At 35.7% G+C, this 23,631-nt stretch overlaps 1 protein-coding gene across 5 annotated transcripts in view; it reads left to right on the forward strand.

The window, feature by feature from the left end:
* ATRNL1 (attractin like 1) overlaps positions 1 to 23,631 on the forward strand; it is a 441,394-nt gene that overhangs the window by 162,666 nt on the left and 255,097 nt on the right. For all 5 annotated transcript variants that reach the window (XR_006014565.1, XM_042019406.1, XM_042019407.1 and 2 more), the window contains exons 22-24: positions 20,739 to 20,833; positions 21,440 to 21,518; positions 22,709 to 22,866. Coding sequence is in view for 4 of the 5 variants with exons in the window: in XM_042019406.1 (XP_041875340.1) it covers positions 20,739 to 20,833; positions 21,440 to 21,518; positions 22,709 to 22,866 (332 nt within the window). In the remaining variant the exon portion in view is untranslated. The remainder of the gene's footprint in view (positions 1 to 20,738; positions 20,834 to 21,439; positions 21,519 to 22,708; positions 22,867 to 23,631) is intronic.

The following is a 23,631-nucleotide window of genomic DNA, read 5'->3' on the forward strand; positions in this document are numbered from 1 at the left end:
ACCTGCTCTTTGTCAGACAATTGGATCCATTTGTCTGTTGTTTCTAACATCATCCCTACATCAGACTTGCATTTATACATAAGGACATATGTCTGAACATAACTTATAATATCCCTTCTGATTTTTGGCCTTGTTTCTTAGCATTTCATTTTACAACATACACAAAAGCTTTATTTTAGAGTCTCTTTAAGGCATCATTTACCTAATAAAGGAATGTTTATTTTCTTTGCTAATCTGTCTTTCTTACCTTAAATGGTTTGCATCTGCAAGGTATGTTTTACAGAACAAAATAGTAAATTACTTACTATATTACAGATAGTGACATATCTCTAGGCCTAAAACATTTATTCCCTTGCCAGCTATTAAAAAACATCGGTGTGGGGTTTTTAAATTCTTTTCTTTCAGACAATATAAGTTCAAATGTAATACTTGAAGCTGGAATATAAATTTTAAATGTTGTAGACCAAGTTGAAAATACTCCTAAAACTGTCTTAAAGTTGCTCTTGATCAATAAATTCAGTTCCATTTGTTGGTTTTTTTGCATAAGAAAAGTGTCTTACTTTAAAACAGACATATCAGTATTTAGAAGAATAAATTTTTGTAAGTCTATAATAATTAAGTAAATACTTTTTTTAGGTTTACAGTGAGTACATGAGAAGTTCCTACTTTGAAGACAGTGCTATATAGTCTGTTTTGGATATGTGTGTCAATGTTTGTTTTGTCCTTTAAAAATAAATGTTATTAAATTTAAGAGATTGAAAAGAAATGACAGTAATGAGATTTGTAGACCTCAGGCACCTCCATGAAAAACCTTATTTTTTTGCTATCATGTTTCAGGCTGAGTCTATAAATCATGTTGGAGACAAATTGTGCTATATTCAAGATGCCCTTTCACCTTTAACTCACTACTGTTATTTGTCTTCTGTCAGATTTCAAAATATTTTAAAGATCTTGTTGTTTTGAAATGATAGATTTTCTTTTAATACTTACAGTCATTTAAAGTATCACATATAAACAATTCTCAGAGTTATTTTATTGTAGTAATAGGGAGCTTGCACTAATAAAAAATAACGGAAATCTTTATTTCCACATCATAATGGGAAATAATCTGTTAAACTGTGGATAACTGACTGACCTAAGATTTCAATGACAATTTCTTACCAGCACAGTCCATTTCCTGCTAAATCATGTATTAAAAATATATATACATCATGAAGAGATGCTCTAATTTCTTATCTATATAAGGATTCTAAAATATGGCTGTACCATGTTTCAGTTTTGTACAAGACAGGCATTTGGATGGTATGTTTTCTGTGCTTATTTCACTCCTCATTAAGAAACTTTCTCTTTAGACACTTGCATTGTCACTTTACTTTTCCTTGGAGTGAAGACTCTCCTTATTTTTTACAACACATGAATATTCTTGCCCTGGAGAGGGGAAAAATAAATTGTATGTACTTCTGAGCAGCGTAAGATTGTGAGAAATAAAAGTTCTAGGGACATTGGTTTCTATAACTTAGAATCAAAATCAGCGAATACAGATAATAATTTGCTGTGTGGTTAGGGTCTTCTTCAGGAAAACTTCTAGTCACATGCTTGAGTTTAGCCATGTTCAAAATGACCAGTTTTAAGCACTTAAATTCTGCCTTTTTTTTCCACTTGTGTAAACAATGCCCTAAATTGGAATGTCTGGACAAATTTTGTGGGATACTGGATGACCTCAGTTTCTCTTTAGCAGCAGGATGTGGATTGAGGAATGCTTGTTGCCTTAGAGGAACTTCCTCCAACTTGTGATATTGTGAATATTCACTGCTCTATAAAAGTTCAGTTGGTTTCATCTCCTTCAGCTCTCCACCCACCTTACCTAGTTCTTGCCTAGTCCTCTGCTCCCTCTTGCCTGTCCTCCAGCCTAGGAAGGGGGAACAGTGTTGGTCTAGGTACTGGTATTGACATCAATAGACTGTTTAAGAGAGTAAATGAAAACAGTTTGCCACTGGGAGAGCATGGGTTGTTTTAGTCTCCTCCTTATTTGTTTCCTTTCATAGTGATGTAGGAGAGTAAACAATATTAATGCTGCACATGGATGGTGTTGTGACTGAAGCAATCTTTGCACAGATAAAAACACAGGAAGATTACAGATGGGTCTGGCATGATCGAAAAGAATGAGATTTATATAGGAGGTAACACACTGAAACATTGCAAGGATTTAATCTAAGTACAGATACTATGCCAAAAGGATAAACAGAGCAGTAAAGCCATCAAATCCTAGAGATCAGAGGAAGAGTGTGTTAAACATCAGATTTCATTCTCATATGGCATTTCCAAACATGGCACAGGAGTAGTTTTTCTGCTTTAAATTATGAAAACTTAATAGAAATAGAGTAAGAAATGTGTAATGTGGCATGCTGTAGTGTATTATCCAGATTGTGTGAAAAGCATAGTACATGGATCTTTAAAAATTACTTTAATATCATTGTGTGACTGAATTGTGTTATTGAAAACACACAACTTCTTTGAGAGTAGGAAAATAAGAACAGGCCTCATAGATATAGAAATTAGAAAAGTACTAAATGTATAAGAATGTTTGAGCAGCTGCATGATGATCTACCTGTTCTAGCACCCTGTTGTCAGTAGTGGCTGAATGCCAGGGGAAGAGAATAACAAATGGACAAACATACAGTGGTGATTCTCTCTTTACATCCAACAATTTGCAGCTTAGAACTTCATGAGAGGAAGGATTTCTTGAGCTAGAAGTGTTTAATGTGCTGTTGCTTAGGAATATCAGAAGCAATCTTATGAAAGATTTCTTATACATAATAAAAACAACATTAATGAAAAAGAAAGCTTTGTGATTTTAGAAGCTACAGTTTTGTTTGCCCATGTAAATACCTCTGTTAGCTGAGGGTAAGTCTGCTTCTCTATATTTCTGGTAGGAAGACTCTATCCCTAGGCCTTTCTGTTGGGGGCCAATCCTGCTGTGAATGATTGGAAGCCGATTCAATCCATATAAATGAATCCTGAGTGGAGGCCAGAGATGGTTGTGCAGCTGACTTATGCATGTACACAAACCATAAATATAACATTTTGTCGTGATGCATTTGTATTGGCTGTTGTTTTTGCTCCTTGGTGTCTGGGCCAGCGTGATGTATGGCAGTGACACCTCGATAGCAAAGTGTGCATCCAAATGGCTGGATTAGCTCTTCACACATCAGCATTAGGGATACATTGCTGTCAGAATCAGAGCTCCTGGGTGCAAGGGAACACGCAGGAAAACCAGATGGTTTTAGACAGATTGGGAGGAATCACTGGGACAAATGCCACTTCTGTGATCTTCAGTTGGGTTGTATGCAGATACAAAGCTTTAAATCATAAATGGAGAAGTGGTTAATCCAGGGTTCCAGAGAAAATGAAAGTCTAAATTTACAATTCATGATGTGTTGCAATACAAGGTTTGAATTATAGGCTTGCTAAACATCACTTGTTTTGAGAGGATGTGATACTTTCCATAATAAACCTCTCTTAGATAGCCATATTTCTAAGGTCAAAAACTTCCCAAAATGTCTGGCTTATGTACATTATTTTGAGTTCCAGTGCAACATATCAAACAAGAAGTACATCTGATTCTAATACTGCTACATGCAGAAGCATGAAAGCTTACAACAAATCAGTCCAGTGAGTTTAAATCACATTGTTTGCCTGCATATAGTTAGAATTTCCATGAGCTGAGCACTCAAGATTTGCCCATTTGACCACTAAGAAAATTCCTAGGTAAGACAATGAACTTGAGAAAATGCACATGGATTTACAAACCTTAGTTTTTTATTCCCTTTTATCATAAAAAAAAAATTGTTTAGAAGCATTTTTGATTATTTCTGGGTACCACCATTAACAGTGAAGAGAGGGAACAAATATCTTCTCCATTTTTTCCTGCAGACTGGTTGCTCTTTTAAAAAAGGCAGCAACAGTGAGTTACAGGGCATCACACTCTAGAGTGGGAAACTTTCAGGCATTCCAGAAGATTTCCTCAGCAATGCACAGCCAGAACATAGTTACAATGCAATAAAATTGCAATAAATGAACAATTTTAATTAATCTAGTGCTCCATCTTTGGGCTGGACAGACAGTTTTGTGGGCCTGTGACCATCTGTGAACTCAAAGAAAAATCAGGTGAAGCTTGCCTTTTGCATTATATATATATATATATATATATATATGTATGTATGTGTATGTATATACATATATATGCATTTTAGATCCAGTGTAACACTCTGGAGTTTCCCTTGCTGCAGAGCAGGCCTGCTTTTAGAGATTAGAACCTGACCTTTGAGAAGGATTAGAGAAGGGTCACGAGGGATGGGTCATTTGCGAAGAGAATTAAACTGGGGAGGGACTGAATGACTTGCGGCTTTCTGTGGAATTAAAACCTATTTATTGATCATATGCCTCTGATCCAGATATTTGTTGGATTTACAGCCTTTAAAAAAGGCCTGAATACCTGTGTATAAAAAGGTTGAAAGAATGGACAAATTTTATTTTAACTGTTTTCTAGGTGTTTCCTTCCAGAGCTCGTCCTAATTTTTCTCTTACCTCAGTGTTTTATGAAATGTCATTTGTGGATGGCTTCACGTAGTGACTGATCAGCCACTCTCAAATGTTCCTCTGGGATGAAGCATGTAAGGAAGGAAGGTGGTGGGCCCATCTGCAGAAGCCTTAGGGGTCAGGAGTACACATTACACTGGCACCTCTGAGTTTTCTAGTCAACCTCCTGGATATATAGGGAGGAAATACAAAGCCAGAGAACAATTTGCAAAATTTAGTTGCTATGTATGAAAAACCCCAACATTATTACTCACAGGAAAACAATAGTCATAGTTTTTTTGTTGGTCTGTTTCCTTATTTTTTTAAAATTCTTAATGGCTAAATTTTATTAGTTGCTCTTTCTCAAAGTAAACCACAGGAAAAAATATGTGATCTACTAAACATTTTGCAAAGACTTTTTTGGGATTGACCTGAATAATTGGTTTATGGCTTTGCTATGCCATTCTAAACTCTGAGCCATAAAATCATTATAGCTTATAAGATTGTTGCTTCTTTCCTTGGTATAAATACAGACAGGATAGCAATAAGCAATTCCCTCAGTATGTCAGCAGCTCACAAAGATGAAGAATGATACTTTCATGTGCAAAATTGGTGAGAAACTATGAAATGTACATTCAGTAAAAACTCTCAAGATAATATCTGGTGTCTGTGCAGGGAGCTGGGGACAAAGAAGCAAATTTTGCTTCTGGCTGAAGAGCCTCATAAGGATTCTAGTCTGGTCCTGAAGCTGAATTAGCCCCACTGCTGCTGACACACCAGGATTTCAAAAAGGGAAAAATAAAGAAAAGTGCTAGTCCTTACCTATTCTCCATACAATTTGTTGTAGTAAATTCGTATTTTAGTTTAAAAGTTTTAACCCATATTGTTATGCATTGTATGTGGTGCCTGGAAAAAAACCCTCAAGCACTTATTTCTTTTATCTGCTTTATTTAAAATTTGTCTTACTTGCTAAAAATTAAGAAGTTAAGAATTTTAATTACTTTTTCATATCTGGTCTTTGGACTAAAGACTTTGTTAGTCCTGACTCCTTTTTTTTTTTTTTTTTAGAAATATGAGCCCAATATTGTCTCAGAGCAAAAGGATCAGATAATACATCCTTATTTATGTTGTCAGAATGCAGTCTAGGCTTATTAGACCTATTGACATGGTCTGATAGTTCATGCCACCTGTTTTCCTTATTATTGGAATGTATTTTTTTTTCTTTTTTTTTCTGGACTTATTCATATGAAAGTTCTAATATAAGCCAATTTTTAGTAAAGTTATTATGTTACAAATGTTATCACTTAATAAAAAGGATAATTAAAATTGTTAAAAGAAATCTCATTAAATACTATGTCAAATTTGATTTTGTGGTCAAGCTGCCTTGTGATAACATGGCAAAATGAAGGGGTGCAGAAACCTTGATCATCCTCTTCACAGAAGAGTGGACATAAGCAGACAAAAGCAACCTCTGTGGAAGGAATTGTTCTTGGGGCACATGGAGGATGTCAGTGATTGAATCACGAACCCAGACTGGCAGGGAATCTGAATCACTTACTCAAAGGAATGAGCTGGTTTTATACACTTTTCCAAGGCACAGTATTTCCTTATGTGATAATCTTCACTATCCTGTGTTGCCACATGAGCAGCACCCTTTCTCGATATCCTTCTATGGGGTGGTCACTCGCTGTTCACTGTCCCTCAGGCAGCTCCCGGCAGGCTCCTCTCTGTAGGGCTCTGCCCTGTGACACCTCCTTCCCCCAGGGTCCGGTGGAGACAAGCCTCTGTGTGCTGCCATGTGCTCCTTTGTGCTGCCATGTGCCTCTGCAGGCAGGTTTTACAGCTCACAACCCGATTCTCTCTTATAATTCCCCATATCGGGATGGGTCTGGAATGAGCCTTGGCTCTGATTGCACTCAGTTTGTGAGTGGAACACTGGGATAGACCACAAATCACTTCTTGGGCTACTTGGAAATTTATTTTGTGAATGCAATCTTTCTGCTGCTTTTCCCCATCATTCTCCAGCTGTTGTGTCCCATGTAGGGTGCCACCAGTGAAGAGCTGTTGCCTTGGGTCCCAGGCAGGCGATCTCAGCAGGATGTAGCTCCGAGCCTGTTCCAAGGTGGGCCTGTCTTCAGTGCTCAGGTGGCAGGACTGCCCACCAAAGACACTGCACAGAGCTGCACTGGACCACAGCCACGATGGCTTCTTTGTTTCTCATACTAAACCAACGTGATACTGCTTTTTCTTTTTTTTTTTCCCTTTTATTTTTCCCCCTTAAAATAATTTTCAGGTTTTTCCTTTTACAATTTCTGTGAGATTTTCAGATCTCACAGCAGGAGAACACAACTACAAGATGGTTGTGTGCTAGTCAAAAAATACAAATATGGCTTAATAGCTGTTAAAACATGTAATGCAACCTGTCAGCAAGATGATGTGGTGTGATTTTGAAGCACTCGGAATGTGTGTAGGCAAACATGCATGTTTATGGAGTTAGAACATGACCTCTTTTATCAGTAAAATTGTAAAGAAAGAATTGTCAAGTAAATGTGTACTAGAGGTACCATAAAGCACTAGGTGGCAGACTTGTTATACTTAGAGAAAAATTAAACTCAAGAACATTCCAAGGAGAGTGTTTCAGAAGATAAATAGCAAGTAGCACTATAAGTAAAACTGTTAGCAGGGATTTTCCAGATATTTAAAAATTATGTTGAAACTTAAAGGGCATAAACAATAAATTTTAGCTCTTGAAAACATGTTTGCTTCAGCCGAGTTGGGAGATGTGTACCAGCAGCTGCCAGCTTCGCTACTGATTTGAACAATTCCTGTTTCCTTTTGGGACAACATTAATTTAAACTAAATACATATTGTAATTGTACAACTGTCATGCTTGACTTAAAATAATGAGTTCCACCAATTATATCTAACACTGATTGACTTTGATACCGACTGAAAAAGCTCTATATTGCTTATAAATACAGTAACAGTAATGACTGACATTGTCTTTTGAATATATGGACTTAGACAAAAAATTTCTATTTAAAGTGAAATCTTCTTAATGTTTAAAGAGTCTAGTGGAACAGATTATAGTTTAAATCAGACAATTCTAGGATGGTTTGAGAGAATATTAGCCCCAGCAAACCTACCAACTCAGAACTTATAAAGAGCAGCAGACAAACAGTGTCTTTGCCCTGAGCTAAAATAACTGCACAAACCAATTGTCGCCTCCCAGAGAATTAAAACAATAACCACACCAAGAATCTGAAGCTCCTAATAAAGTACTATGGTCTCACCCCAGGCTCTGCATACTCATTTGCCAGATGCTGGGTTGGCTTGCAGCTTTGTTGAGCAGGCTAAAAAAATAGATTTGCTGCCCATCACTTTCAGCTTCTACTTTGAGTTGGAGAATTTTTCCATGTATGTATTTATTTCTCATTTTTTTAATTTGTTTTTTTAAAATTGTGGATTTTCTTTGCTTAAAAAGCCCTAATTTAATTTTGAAATGAAGATTATTTGCTTTCTCTGGTAGCTTCTGTTAATATATCTTTATTTACTGACTGGCATTCTCCTATAGATACTATTTAACACCTTTTGCCAAAGTAGACAGGGTCAACTTAGTGATTATTCATGTAGATGTGCTCCCCTATCTCAAAGAAATAGAACTGATTAACCCTGGAGAAACTAACTTTCTAACTGCTACGAAGAAGAAAAAACATACCTTATATTGCATGCAGATAAAAGTCTGAATTAGGGGACTGTTCCACAGGTGCCATAATTATTTTTTGTATTATGTTTGTAACATTTTTCTTGCAATGTAATACATAGTATTACAGAAAAATAGCTATTAGTATGAAGTATGAGTAGTTACAGAACTTGATGAGGCGAGGGTGGGTGAGACCTCATTCAGAAGACATCCTTTGCTTTGCAGAGGACTTTAGCCCATGTGTGAAGCAGTGTTTTAAACAAGAAGAAAACCAGTGCAAGTATCTACAAATACACATCATTTCATTTTGTCAGTATATTGAGCTTGGGTTCACAGGGATGGATACTTTCTGAATCCTTGTTCTGTGTATTCAGTGTGCTCTGTGTGAGTGGTTTCTGCACATGTCCCAGGAGACAGGAGCTGTCACTCCTCAGACACCTTGGAGGCCTTGGAGCTCCTCAAGACTGGAGCTGTAAGAAACAAACGCCAGAGGAAAGGATCCCTCAGAGTCCCTTTGCTTTACCTGCCTACAGTGAAGGGAAAACACTTGTGGTGCTTTTGCAGTTGCATTGCTTCCCAAGCTGACTTCCCAGGGAAAAGAGAATTCTTGATCTGTGGGACTTCAAGGGAAGATCTATAGTGAAAACTTGAACCAGTTTAAATAGAAAAAAACACACCCTGACTTCAGTTAGCGTCTTGTGGTGTGTTAGAGAATTTGTGTTGGTTCCTTTGACTGGGAGTTCTTGGTCAAACCAGTGCATTATTCCATGTCAGCTGGGGTGCTTTTCTCCACTGGCAAACATGAAGCACTGGAGGATAGTTGAGCCTCTTCTATTAATGCAGATGTCCTGTATTATGAGTTCCACTGTTCAGCTGTGGGTCCTGTACCACCTAATCCTGGCACATGTGTTTGTACAGTTGAGAGAGTAGTTGAGGTGTTTTCAGCTTTAGAATTAGTGTTGTGAAGCCCTTAGAGAGTATTTGAGGGACTCTTGTAGGATCATTTAGGTAAATTGAGGGTCATTTCTATCTCAAGAGGATGATGAAATGTTGGATTATATAAACTTGAGGAGAACTTAAACTGGGTTAAATGTGGACATTGTCAAATTCAACTTTCTGACTCGATAACTCGGCTCCATTTCAGCGTATTTCAAAGTAGCCTATGAGCCCTTGATATTAATTTATTGTCACTTTTTCTTAGCTTGAATTGTGAATATTATTTTAAAATATGTTCCAGAAATATAACCCATTGACAGCAAAGTGTAATTCGGTAGTCACTTGATATAAAGGGTAATGCTGACATGAAATGGAAGAGCAAACTGTGTGAGGTCAAAAAGCGGCAGTGTACACTACAAAATAGATACAATAGCAAACTAGACATTAAGGCAAAGTTGAAAAATGTATCTGTCAAAGAGTATGAGGATACACTGGTAAAGAAGTAATATATATGTATTTGATTTGTCTTTTTATGTTATGGGGAAATAAATGTACTTTACTGTGTTAGCCCCTTAAGGAAATGCCACGGCCATCAGAATAATTTTGTAAAAATGACAAGCTGTGCAAAATGTGGGAAGAAAAGTCTTAAAAGGGCAACAATATCACTCTTTTTTTTCATCAATGATATGAGAATTTTAGATTTCGACTTCTGTTGAGTAGAAATACATACTGCTCCTGTAAATGTTTTTGAAAATGTGGCCAGACAGATTTTAGAGTGTTAGAGCCTTTCCTGGTGCTCGGAACGGCTGATGAAAGAGAACACGAAGAGGTCATTGCTAGAATGAGCAGCAGAATAAATGGTGGAGAGAGAAAAATGAAAACATTCTAAGGAAGGCAGTGTATGAGTACATCATGCAAATGTGTCACTTCATGTCTGTTGGCAAGGATTGCCTACCACAGTCTCTGGTCTGTGAAGGTCAGTTGTAGATGATACGAACAATCACTGCTTTTCAAATACCAAGAACAAACAGACTGTCAGTATTTGCTACAGTTTGCTGTTCCTTTTTACATGCTAATTCAGATCTCAGAGAAGCTGTGTCAAAAAGTTTGTACTTGATATCTAGCAAAAAGTAATGGTATGTCTCAATTGGCCTGTATTAAGCTAATCATCTGAAAAAAGCTCCCCCAAACCAGAACAGTAAAAGAAGAGATTTATTCTATTTGCACATTTTGGTTTGCAGTACTTTCTTTTCATGGCCAAAAAAAAAAAAAAAAGTCATGAATTAATGAAAGCGCAGCTGTATTTATTTCCTGGTTTTTAGAAAAAAGTAACACTAGGAAAGTATAATATTTCTTTTAATGTCTGGCAACTGTTTCAGGTGCAAATTGAGTTTCCAAGTCACCTTCAGGAAGGAGTCAGTGAGCCCTGCCGTGGTGGTCAATGTTCCCTCTCTGAGGCAAAGAATAAATCTGCTCTGAAGGATGGGTGACTGCACTGGGGTTGAGGAAAACAGCCTTTGGGGCTCCATTTTTCCTTCCTCTGTTATTTCAATTTGCTTATTTTAACCAAAGTGTTTATTATTTTATGTACCCGACTGCTGGTCCTATAAATCAAATTTGTAGCAAGTGGGGGAATGTTTATTTTTTCTGGAGTTTTTTACTCTATATTTTATTCTGTACTAGGGTTGAGATATTTCCTCCTATCTGTTTTATAGGCTGTGTAAAATGGATTAGGCAATATTACAGATATTTCATTTGGGAATGTTTGGAATTTTAATATTCCATCAATATTTTTTGCTGAATTAGCACTCAGTTCTTAGCATGAACAATGTTATTGTTGAGCAAGAATGTTATTATTGAAATGAGTTTTTTTTTAAAATTTTACTCTAAAAATACCTGATGATGTTTTGAAGAAAAAAGTGCTTGCGTTACATCTTTTTTTAAAAGTTGTAGTGCAAAAATTTTTTGCATGGAGATGTAGCATATTATATTTATTACAGTACAGGTACCTGTTGCAACTTGTGACTTTAAAACAGAGGACATTGCTCAGTGAGGTATATGACATAATTTCTGTCCAGTATGAAGTGCAATTTTCGTGAAAGTGGTCTGGAATTATTTCCTGTGAGTGATTTTACTTCTCAGAACTAACAGTTTAACATGGTTTGAGAAACAGTATAGAATACAGCAAAGTGGAAACATCTCAACTTCAAGTTACATTGTGCAGCTTGTACAAGTCATGGGGAGTCAGGCAACGTGGGGTATGTTCTGACATTTGGGCTGTAGATTTAGGGTTTCTTAAGCAAAGTTCAACTAAATAATGAGAAAAGGGAAGGAAGAGAATTTTGAAAATGTTGAGATATTGCAGGAGCACCTATTTATGTGTGTATATTTATAGACAATTTATGAAGTGCCTGTTCTGTCTCCTTGGAAGGCCTGAGTAACAAAAGGTTGCTTCTTCAATTGTTAACATCTGTGTTTGGTAATTTGAGAAGCAGGATAAAAGGTCTGCTAATAAAGATGCAGAAGTTATTGTCTGATTAACTTCTGGCTCTTCCCAATTTATTGCAAAGCTTGAGCATATACATGTGTAAAAGCATAAACAATTTAAAAACTGCAATTATACTTTCGCCATGCCCATATTTTCAGCATTGATCCATGTATAAGTGGAAGCTTTTCAAAAATTATTTCTATAAGGCAATGAAGTAGTTTTTTAGGGATTATACAATAAACTGAAAGTTATAAGAGCAAGATTTAAAATAGCATGAAAATCTGATTGCTTTCATTTACTACTTTCGTAGACAAGAAACATCCCTCTTTGGCAATAATACATGAGCTCAAACAATAATTTAACATTGTTTTCTCTTAGATGTGCCACTTCTGTTGTCAGAACAAGCAGATCAGAGATCTCTTCAGTGTGTAGAGACTATATAATGAAAGCAATAAATTAGAATCAGTTTAGTGAGTATTGATGCTGGTATATTGAAAAATGTTGCTGCATATTAGAGTTGTAATATTAATACGAGTATTACAAAGGTGGTGATGCATTTAGAGCACTATGAAAAAAATTCATGGAGAGAGAAATTTGAATTTCTTCCATAATAATTTTAATGAGTTTTTTTTTTCTTGGTTTTTTGTTTGTATTTTTTCCTCCCTTCTTCTAACACTTCAAGAATACTACAAGAGTTAAGGGATTACAAAGACTGTCCAATGTGACAAAACATAAGTACATTTATTGAATACTCCTTACTATCAAGTAATAACACACTGTTGACAATACTGTGCTGTGAGTTCTGAAATGTTCCATCACTGGAAACATCTGGACCTCTTCCTACAACTGATGTTTAAATACCTGCTAATTGGTGCACTCATTCTTCTTTGTTGCTGCTTCTTTTGCTAATACTTTGCTCATAATTTTCTAGCCATGATTGCTTTCCACACTTTGTTTATAGACCATGTTCTTGAGCAGAGCTGGAAAAGGGTGTGCAGCTGTTCACAGTAAACCCATCAGTTGGTTCAGCATTTTCAGTTAAGGGTTTGATGAAATATCTAGGAAAAATAATGATATTTGGCTGTGGTCTGTGGTTTAAAAACTTTAGGAGCATCATCCTGAGACTGCATGCTTAAAAGGCTCCAGGTAACTCTATCTGTACCTCAGTCTTTATATCTCAGCAACAAGTCCAGCTTTGTTTACCATAACATTTTCATACCGACACTTTTACTTCTGTGACAGTTGTGGCGAGATGTGTCTCACCTAACTAGCCTTGTAAAACTTAGGTGTCCACACTTAATGAACCTTCTTGGTCTTTGTATTTTCAGTAAAGAGAATCAAAGGGTTACCCTTCTGAACATGGTGCATTTCTGTCATCCACTGAAAGTTTTAGTCAATACAGAGTGGGCTGAGACAATTGGTGAAATTTAGCTGAATAAAATTCTAATACGGATCAGATTTTTCTGGCCCTCCTTTAGGATCAAGGCTGACAACTTATTAGACCTTTCCAAATAGCAGCTAAGAATTTAATAAGATAAAAGATTTCTGTTTAAAATAAAACTTAGTTACCTGATTCGCTGATTATGACACTAATCCCTCTGGTTTTTTGTGGGCTTTTTATCCCAGTACATTTTTCTAAAGTGCAGTGAAAGAGGCAATGAATTGCCATTGCTGTATGTTTGTAAAGACTTTGAACTTACGTGAAATTCATTCTCGTATGCTCTTTCTTGAAATGGAAAAAGGCATATAAATAGCAAGCGCTGGGGTATTTTGAAGCTCATTGCACTCTGATTATGTATAACAAAATGCAAGTTTTTAGTAAAGACTTTACAGTAAATGCCTTTTTGTTTTATCACAATGGACAAGTAATCTGAGACACCAACGTATTCAATATAACAATGACAGTGAGGCAGTGGATGACTGCTATATACAGATGACAGAGGAATGAATCAGGCAGCTGCTCTGAAAGTTCAAAATAATTATCCTGACTGAAAATAGGTCTGGTGGTAGCCCCCAACTTTGATGTAAAACAAGGAGGATTTCATTTGGTCATAAATGAATATGATTTATAGCATTTGATAATGGTACTTGGTTTCAAAAGCAGCATTTGTACTGATAGAGAGGAATATGAATAGTTCTGTTCTCAACAAACTCTTGCTGGAAATAGAGACCAATCACTAGAGAGTAGGAGAGAGACAAACTGCCTGTGCAATGAAGAGGTGAGACTATGAATTTTAGAATCAGCATGAATAGACAGATCCTTAAATAGAAAGTGTGGGAAGACTGTGATGAGTCTGAAGTTGCAATCATGATGGAGGTTCTTACAACTTGAAGTGATTTCAAGAAGTAAAAATAGAACAGCACTAGATTCTTGAGGGGTTTATTCACAAAATAGAAGTTATTAGTTATCAGAAAAAAAAATTGTGAAAAAACACCACCTTAGTCATTGATTGAGTAAAGATCATGTGATCCTCACCTAATGTTTTTATAAAATTGGATAATTATGTTTTAGCTGAAAATGAGACTGTGGGTGGGTGGGTCTAGTTCCATGCTCTCTTTGTGCATCTGGCTGACATACATTGCAGCACTCTTGGCTTAGAACTTTTGCTAAACTTAAACTTTTGGAGCTAAATTGAGTAGACATTTCTCAGAAATTCTGCATATGTATGAAACTGTTTTGCCATTTTGTTCAGTTTTAAAAATGTGTGTTAAGAAACTATGTGAGAGGAACCATTGGAGAATGGCCAGTGACCAAAATTGGAAAAGCCATGAACATGTCAAGTTAAAAATGTTCTTGCTCCCTTTTTGGGAACCCAAGTTCATTCTTCCCTCTTGCTGAGAGATGCAGTGAATTGGGATGCTCTCTTGGAATGATTTGTTCAAAGGTAAAAGATAGCTCAGAAGTAAAGTGGTTCTCTAGAATTTACTCCAGCCTGATTCTTAAATTACTTAATAAACCCTCTTTATTGAAATATGCTGTATAGGCAGGAGGTGCAGGAAAGTGGAAGAATGAAGGTTGCTGTCACAATCATTTTTTATTTGCTTCTTTATTAGAGCACAATTGCACAGTTTTTAATAATATTTCTATACAGCAGTTCCCAAGGAACTTTCACTCCACAATGCACTGAATGAATTTGTAGGGAACGAATCAGTGATAATGTAATGGAAAGTTGAATATATGTTCCTTTCCTGTTTTGTTGTAAAAATGGAAAGAATGGCAATGAACGATGGAAGGAGCTGCCAAATAGTGATGTTCATATGTAGTGTTATATAATTCAAAATGTTATGAAAGATCAAACTCCAGGTATTTCAAATTGGCTGCTCGTTTTTAATAGATGGTTTTGTCCTTGGTCTCTTTGTTTCATTTCCTGTCCTATAAAATGGCACTCATAATGCCTTCTCATCTTCAGTAATGTTGTAACAAATTCATTAACTTTTGTGAAGAACTTAGAAAATTATAGTGATGAATACTATAGATTGCCATATTAGAAATTAATTTCATCTTTAGAAAAGGGCTTGTGTAGCATGTAGTAAATGAGGCATGGGCCCAACACTGAGTACTGAACATGGAACAAAGTGTTGAATAGCTGCCCATTAGGGGAGCACTCACCCAAAAATAATTTACAGGCACCCTTGATTGTAGTGGTTCATTTTGCAGTCTTAGTACTCCTCTGTAACATACCTTTTCATATATAAATTTATCACTAATTTATACTAAACATATTCAATTTAATTACCTTTTTTTAAAAGTAATTGCCAATGTAATTACACATTCTCTCAGAGTTGTAGTGGCACTCTAGAAATACTGAAGAACTTCTGTCTGGCCTTTGTTCTTTTGGGAATATTCTGTCATTTTAAAAATCTGAATTTTCTTCCAATGAAAAAGTTTCAGCATGGGAATTGGTCTGTTCCTTTTTGGATATGAGTACAGAACTTTCATAGTAAACCATATTATCCATATCAGAAGTCATTGACATTCATTAATGAAACAGAGTGGCTTCTTGAAAATTAACAGCACTACTAGGGTTAAAGGATTGCTTTGAAATTTATTTTCCTCATTTAATTAAACATCTTTCTTCACCTAATTATTGTCGTGTTCTCACATGTGCTCATTACTGGAATATTGAATTGATTTTAATGACTCCTTTTGACTGTGAAAGCAGTCAAGGGTTTTGAAACAAATCAAAATAGAGATGTGAAAAAACTCAATAACCATAAGTCTTTGCAATATTTGACCACTGACAATGTCAGGATGGTATTGTGGTCCTATCTCCCAACATTCTTTTTCTACTTTAATCAATGATTTCTAAGATAAAATTAAACAAAATGCCTGGAAACAGATATTAGACTGTTCTGGGATGGCTCCTGGCTCAAAAATACCCAGCTTGTGGATTTCAAATAACGTGTATTGGGGAATTAAGATCGGAGCTGTGGGCTCTGAGTTTGTGGAGAGGTTTCCATGTCCTCACAAACTTTTCCCATGGAACTTTAGACATGAAAGTCCCGGGGGTTTATAGATTATAGGCTAGAATGTGGCTCTTTGAATTCTGTCTGACTGCTGCTTGAGTCGCCTGTATCTTAGATTTGTTGTGTCTGTGTCTTGGTAAACAGAAACATGAAGTCTCATTTATTTTTGTAAAGGGTAAAAGTACTTATGGCGGCTTCATAAAGGTTTAAAGTAGAAACAAACTCGCATGGAGTAGAATCTTAGGCTTCTCGAAATTCCTGATTGTAAATATACACAACAGTATATATCAACAGGATATACTGAATGTGCTTTAAATAGCTGTTTCTACATTTAGCTATTATATATTTGGCTACTTATACCTTTAGCTATTCAGAACAGGTCATAGTCTTAGAACTGACTTTTAGTTGAAATTTTGTACTTATTTTGAGGCTAAGCTTTCCAGTTTGAATGGCATTATGAATTGGGAAATATGGTGAGAGGCACTGGGTAACTGCTTAGTTTATGTGCACTTACGATGCGTTGGCATGTATTATGTTTTAGGGTTATGTTCAGGAAGAGGTTTGGCAGTAGGAAGGAAAGATGTTCTGCCTGCTTCAGTCTGCAGAAGGTGGAGCCTTCTGGAGTAGAGGGAGGTGATGTTTTCTTGAGAGCTGCTGAATACATGTGGGGGAAGAGTCTCCTAAGTTACAGAATGAAACAGATGGAGAGAGTGAGGAGGGATAGTGAGACAGCAGCAGGATGCAATGGGTAGAGTCTTCTTTACGGTCCCTTTTAATTTCTACTCTTACCTTGAATTTCCTCTAAAATTAGTTCTACTAAATTATATTCTAATAAAATCTAACTTTAGAGATTTCCAGAGACTTGGAATCTTCACCTTAAGAATAGCTCCAGACAAATCTTCCTTGAAGTTTTGCAAACCTTTCTCCAGCCTATGAAATTCCTTCAGCAAACTTCTGCAGTCCTCAGAAAGAAGGAATGTTTGCTCAGTGTCAGTTCTTTCATTTGCACCTGACTTCATTTGTTCTGTTGAATCACATAACTGCACTTAGGCACTGCTGTCTGCTACATTCAATTCATGCACACCTTAGGTACCTTCCCTGAATTAGAACTCTCTGAAGAGGTAAGTGTTTCTGCTTTACAGCACCCAGGCCACGGCCAAGGTAGAGATTTAATGATTTATCCTGTGGCAGGTCTCTGTGGAATTAAAGACCATAATTTTAGTTTGTTAGTGCTAAGAAATGTGCTGCTTCTGAGCAATTTAGAGAAGATCCTCACTTCTTAGTTTGTAGGGCTGGCTCAGTGTACTTCAGAGGTCTTTTGGCAACTCTGAAGAATCCCAAGATGAGTTCATGTGTTGGCTCTCAGAGTTGCTCGTGAATAACACAAGCTGTGCTGTTCAAGGCTTTTGAGTGCTACGGAGGAAATAATGTGTGGGATTTCATACTGAAGTTTGCTGCTGTTAATGAAGTATCAAATTGATTAACCATTAAATAATAGAGTAATTAATAACACAACAAAATACTTTGGGATATCTTGCGGACAAAAGGCTCTACACATAACTAACTTATCGTTTTTCACAATATACTGTCACAACTGTATTGTATGTAAAAATACAATAAGAAAAAGTGGCATTAATTTTCTGGTTTGTTACAGATGGTAAATTTATGAGGAACTGTGTAGTTTAACTTTTTTTATAAGGGTAAGGACTTTTCCTGCATTCTTTGAAAAATCAGTTCATACTTTGTTGGCTTTTATCAAGTAAAACATGAATTTCAAAAATCAAGAGCAAGCAAATAAACAACAAGAGCAACAGCAACAAACCCCAGGAAAAAAAAAAAGAAGTAATATTGTTTTAAAAGTAAATGACTTTGAATTGTTTTAAACTTGTATGCAGGAGAGCTGTTCATTCATTACTGGGAGACATGAGTCGCATGTGTATTCCCAATGTTATTTTGTGATGGGATATTAACTATATATTACTGCTCTGAGAGCAGTAATCTCAGAGAGGACACAGTCTGGGCTTAGAGGAAGACTGTGATGTGTTTAAGTGGTGATTTTCTATAACTTATGAGCAAATCAATGGAATCTTGTCCAACTGCTTCTTGCATCTTGTAGCCCTTGCTGTAGCCAGAATTTCTGAAGGAGTGCTTTCCTGGTGCTGGTCCACCACACCTTTACAATAAATCTGTTTACGAAGATTCATGCCGAAGCAGTCCTCTATTTTGAGGGACTCCAAGTTGACCAGATCAGGAGATTAAGCATATCTATACATTATTCCTAACCTTTTTGCCTTTCTACTCATGGTTATTAAAGAGTTATTAATCTATTTCATAGGGGTCAATCTTTACTTGCCATCTTTTCTTGTCCTGCCACCTTTAAATATGTTCTGGTGCAATGGTAATCGTATTGTTAAACATGGAGATAGGGCACAATAGAGTCAGTGAGACTTATTAATTAGATTTGCATAACTATAGAAGTGTAGAGTAGTATTAATAAAAAAATGGGGCATTTAAATTTCATATTTATTCATCTTTTGCCTTCATAAACATGCAGAAACCTGGTCAAAACTTGTTAGCTAAGACATCTAGATCAGCTTCTTCTTATTTGAACAATGAAACTGTGGTGGCTAATTTTAGAGAAAGTGAACTTTTCACCTTTGAAGGTCAGCGTAGTTCCATTCATGTATCTCCTTTGTGGGTTCCTTCACACTCAGGATATTCTGTGATTCTGGAACCTTTATTTTCCACTTTTCCTTCCACACAAAAAAAAAAAAAAAAAAAAAAAAAAAAAAAAAAAAAAAAAATCGAAAAAACCCCAACCAAACCAAAACAATTTTCTTTAACTATTAAGACAATATAGTGGGCTTTTTTTCTCTTTCTATGTCAGCCTTCCCATGGGACACAACAGAGTGTATTTTTTCAGATGATGTGTTGCAGAAAAGGTGATTGTCAGCAGTAAGCAAACTATTGAATCCAACAAAGGGCTGACAAAGCTTTTTCTCTGCCTTGACTTAATCTTTCACTCTCTGTATTTACTGATTTTGTTTTTATGATCACATATTTTTTATTTGTAACACACTTTGTGTGGTGTTGGTGACTAGCAGAATGTCAGCAGCACAGGGATCAGAATAATGCTTTACAATGGTTCACTAGGTTGTAGCATCAAAGATGACTTGCCATATTTTAACATGCATAAAATAATAATCAGAATCGTGTACTCTTATAAGTCACCTCCTTATTTCCTGTGACAGAGGGGAAAAAGTAGAAGCTTTTCATCCCTGCAGAACTGTAATGGTAAAAGATTCAGAAGATTTATTCTGTTGGATCTGAAGATATCTGCCCATGTGACAGAGCATTCAAAATGCACCCACCACACCCACCTCTGGTTCACAACTGTCGGTTGCACAGGGATTATTTATCTGCTATCGCAATTTGCATCTCTGGGGGCTCTGCTGATTCTTAACTCTCTGACTGCACTGAACATTTCCTGCTGGCATTATACATGGCTCTCTCTATGAATTGCAGCAGCAGTAGTTTCTGTGACTGTTTTTCTTTTCTTACATTTTGGAGGTCCTGGAAACCTGCTTCATCCTGACGAGTCTGTTTCTACCCCTTCCCCTGCAGAAAAGTTCCTTTGCAGTCATTCCTCTATGACCCAAGTAAGGGTTAATCTCATTCCTCTGGCTTTGGGAACACAACAGGATAGCTCAAGAGATGTCTTCTGACTTGTCCCAATCAATTTCTGCTCCTTCCAGGAAGGGCTGAGCATGGTTTGGATCATCTGAAGGTGGCTGTTTCTCCCTTCTGCACCTCTGCCAACCCAGCAGATTGTTAGTGAGCAGTGACAGGAGCATGTGTGGGAGCTGCCTGGAAGGCTCTCTTCCATTCACAAGGTGGAAGAAAAATGTGCAGAACAAAAGCCAATAGGGAGTCAAATATCATTTTTTTTGAGCAATACTAAACAACCCCTTGTTTCTCTTGTATGAAAAATTTCTATCACTTGCCACTTAACAAAATCTCTTAAAATTCTGTCAGTTTACAAAGGAAACACTTCATGGTCGCATGATTTCTTTTCAAAGTTCAGTTGTGCCATTTAGTTATTAGCAGTCTTATTTACTACAATATCATGCCTTCATAGTATGTAATTTTAGTGTAGATGCAACTTTTTCCAGATCTTTTAAACCTAGTAATTGAATAATTATTTCAGAGTGAAATTCGGAAACTGATAATGCTTTGACAACACTGAATACTGTATTTTGGAATAATTACTGCACAAAGAATGGCTATTTCAAGTTATGTCTAACCACTGACTCCATGATAGAATCTATTTCTCAGTTATTTTTTCCTAATTTTATCTTTTTGGTTCATTTAATTTTATTTTTTAATTGTTTCAAGACACTATCATGCAAATAGTTCAACAGTGAAATGCATGTGAGTAATTCTGACTTGTAGATTTCTCCATGACTTTTAAAATAAATGAGAGTGGTAAATTTTTAGTTACTTGCATAACAGAATTAATATGTATGCACTTTATTTTATTATTTTTATTTCTGGTTTTGCCCACAGACAGCCTTTTGATTGATTACCAGTTTACCTTCAGCTTATTACAAGAGGATGATCGCCATCACACTGCCATAAACTTTATAGCAAATCCAGAACAGGTAAATAGTTAAATTTTAGAGAGTCAGAATTAAGATTTCCATTGTATTTGACATTGCTTAAAGGTTTTCAAAGTGTCCACAAGGTTTTAAAGATAGTTCACATTTTTTGAGAGCTGTAAAATTAGTCCAGTGCCTTCATTGAGAACACTGTCTAAATCGTAGATGTACTTCAGCTTAATCAATACTCTGAAAAATTATCAGTTGGTTTATTTTATTGTTGCTCCCACAAGTTTTAGCACCTTCCTGAGATGAACCCCTCTGCTGAGAAAACATTTTTAGGTGAGGAAAGTAATTTCTGGTTTGTGATTAGAATGTAGGCATTTGCCATGTATTTTTTTCTTTAAGACAATTATTTTGTTATACTTAGGACAATCTAAAAGGATAACTGATGTAGTTATGTGTTAAATTGTACCCTGTTCTTACCAGAGCAAAAGAAAGAATTGCCTTTGGCAGGGAATCATTACCATTTCTATTTATGTTTAAATTGAAAACTGGAAGATGATTAAAAGGCTGTATTCAGTTACATGCAATAGAGTTACATGCAATACATTCTGATATGTTTTGAAATGTTTTGTTAACTTTGCTCTATTTTTTTTCTTTTACTAGTCAAATAAAAATTTGGATATCTCAATTAATGCATCAAACAACTTTAACCTCAATATTACATGGTCTGTTGGTTCTACAGGTGAGAGTGAATGTTGGTATGATTAATTTTTCCGCAAACGATTTCATGATCCCTTAAGTTATTTTAACCTGATTGTCTCTTTGTTGCTAATTTTGATAATAAAACTTTGCAAAATGTGTTCTTTTGCCATTATCATTATGCCATTATTGATTGTATTATTTAAACCTCAGATGATAATTTACAATCTGAATAAAGCTTCATTAATATGTTGACTTTCTCTCCAATTCAATTAAAATTACTTTGGTAGGAAAAGCTTGTAGCCTATTTAAATTTTTAAAATGACAGTGTTATGAAATGCTGTGATTTTAATTAAGATAAATTGCTTCCTTAACTACTGCAGAGACTGAGATTTTATTTCTTTGTTTCAGTGTTCAAGCTAAAAATTTAATTATTAACCTTAACATTGATATCAAACAATAAAGTTCTTCTGTGTATGCTGATAAAAGGAGCAGCTTATCTATTTTTTCTCCAACTTTGAACCCCATTACCCTTCTTTGTTTTAATTTAGACAGTCTTCCTGAATTGGTTCTATTGACTTTCTGAAAGCACATCCAAGGAGAGGCATGATGCTTAATATGAAATAATTTTAAAACAAATCTTTCTAAAGAAGGTTCAGAGTTTCTCTTAAACTCATGAATTTCTTCATCAATGCATTTCTGAAGTACTTTAACATATCACAGTTGGTAAACTCTGTTTATTCCTGTAACTTAGCTCAGTCACACATTTGTTTGCAAAAACTGATGAATGTTTATTACTCATTACATTATTAATGCTTTCATGAACGATTAAAACTCTACAGGGAAAATGTAAGATGTAGAAAAATTCCCTTTCAGGTTTTATTGATCTATGAGTTTTTATTGAAATGAAACATAAATGATGGAGGAAAGCATATTATCTGTTTAGCTGACCATAATAACTACCTTGTAAAATTCAAGTTACTTCTGTCACTTTTATGATTTGTATGTAATTTTTTGAAACCAAAGTAAAAATTTCTGTGAATTCTCTGTATGTATATTAAATATACCTAATGTGCCATGTAAGCTATATTAAGGGGTTGTTTTAGATTGAAGACACCAAAAGCAGTTAAGAAATTAAGTTTCTTATGCAAATTTACTTTGGCATCTTTAATGATGATAAATATTTTTGCAAATATGTATATCTACACCTGAGCTTTTTAAAATTCTTTTTAGCTGGAACAATATCTGGAGAAGAGATTCCTGTTGTTTCCAAAGCTAATATTAAGGAATACCGAGACAGCTTTTCCTGTGAAAAATTTAACTTTCGAAGCAACCCAAACATCACTTTCTATGTCTATGTCAGCAATTTCTCCTGGCCGATCAAAATACAGGTCAGTGACTAAAGCTTTGTGCTTTTAGAGATGTTTTTATTTTAGCTTTACATTGGATTCCATGATTTCACTCATACAGAAATATACAAATAGCATTATTTGCATGCTGTATTTTCTGTGTATAGTAATTATATTGTGATGCCAATCCCAGTATGATTTTAGGGCCAGGCTGGATGGGGCTTTGAGCAGCATGGCCTGGTGGGAGGTGTTGCTGCCCATGACAGGAGAGTTGAAATGAGGTGGTCGTTAAGGTCCCTTCCAGCCCAAACCATCCCATGATTCTGTGCTTTTGTTTTCAGTAGTGAATCAGATTTCAGGCTGTCAATTTTAAAATCTTAATTTAAATTGTTGAACTTATGTGTTTATTTGTAATATAACTTTTGCATTTAGATGTAAATGTAGAAAAGGATATACAAATGTGTACCTGGATATTTGAATGTAGTCCTTTATTAATGATTAGCTTTGGGAGCCTCTGGTTTTTTTAAATGTTGAGTGACTCTATCAGATTGTAATATCACAGACTTCAGTTAAGACTAAGTGTATTTTATTAGAATGTATGTTCTTCTTTGACTTAATTGGAATCAATTTCATTCAGTATTTTCTGGAGTACTGAGATGCTGTGCAGTAGCAGAGTCAAAAAAATCAATGCAATCATGATTCCTCCCTGGCCTGTGAAGCTCCAGCAGTATTTACACTTACAATTACTATGGCTGCATTTGTGAACACTGTGTCCCCTGCATCAATGAAGGAGATTGTTATGTGGAT

The sequence above is a fragment of the Corvus kubaryi genome, unplaced genomic scaffold, assembly GCF_017639235.1.
Source record: "Corvus kubaryi isolate FWS band 111438036 unplaced genomic scaffold, C.kubaryi_AGA036_p1.0 138, whole genome shotgun sequence".
NCBI lineage: Eukaryota > Metazoa > Chordata > Aves > Passeriformes > Corvidae > Corvus > Corvus kubaryi.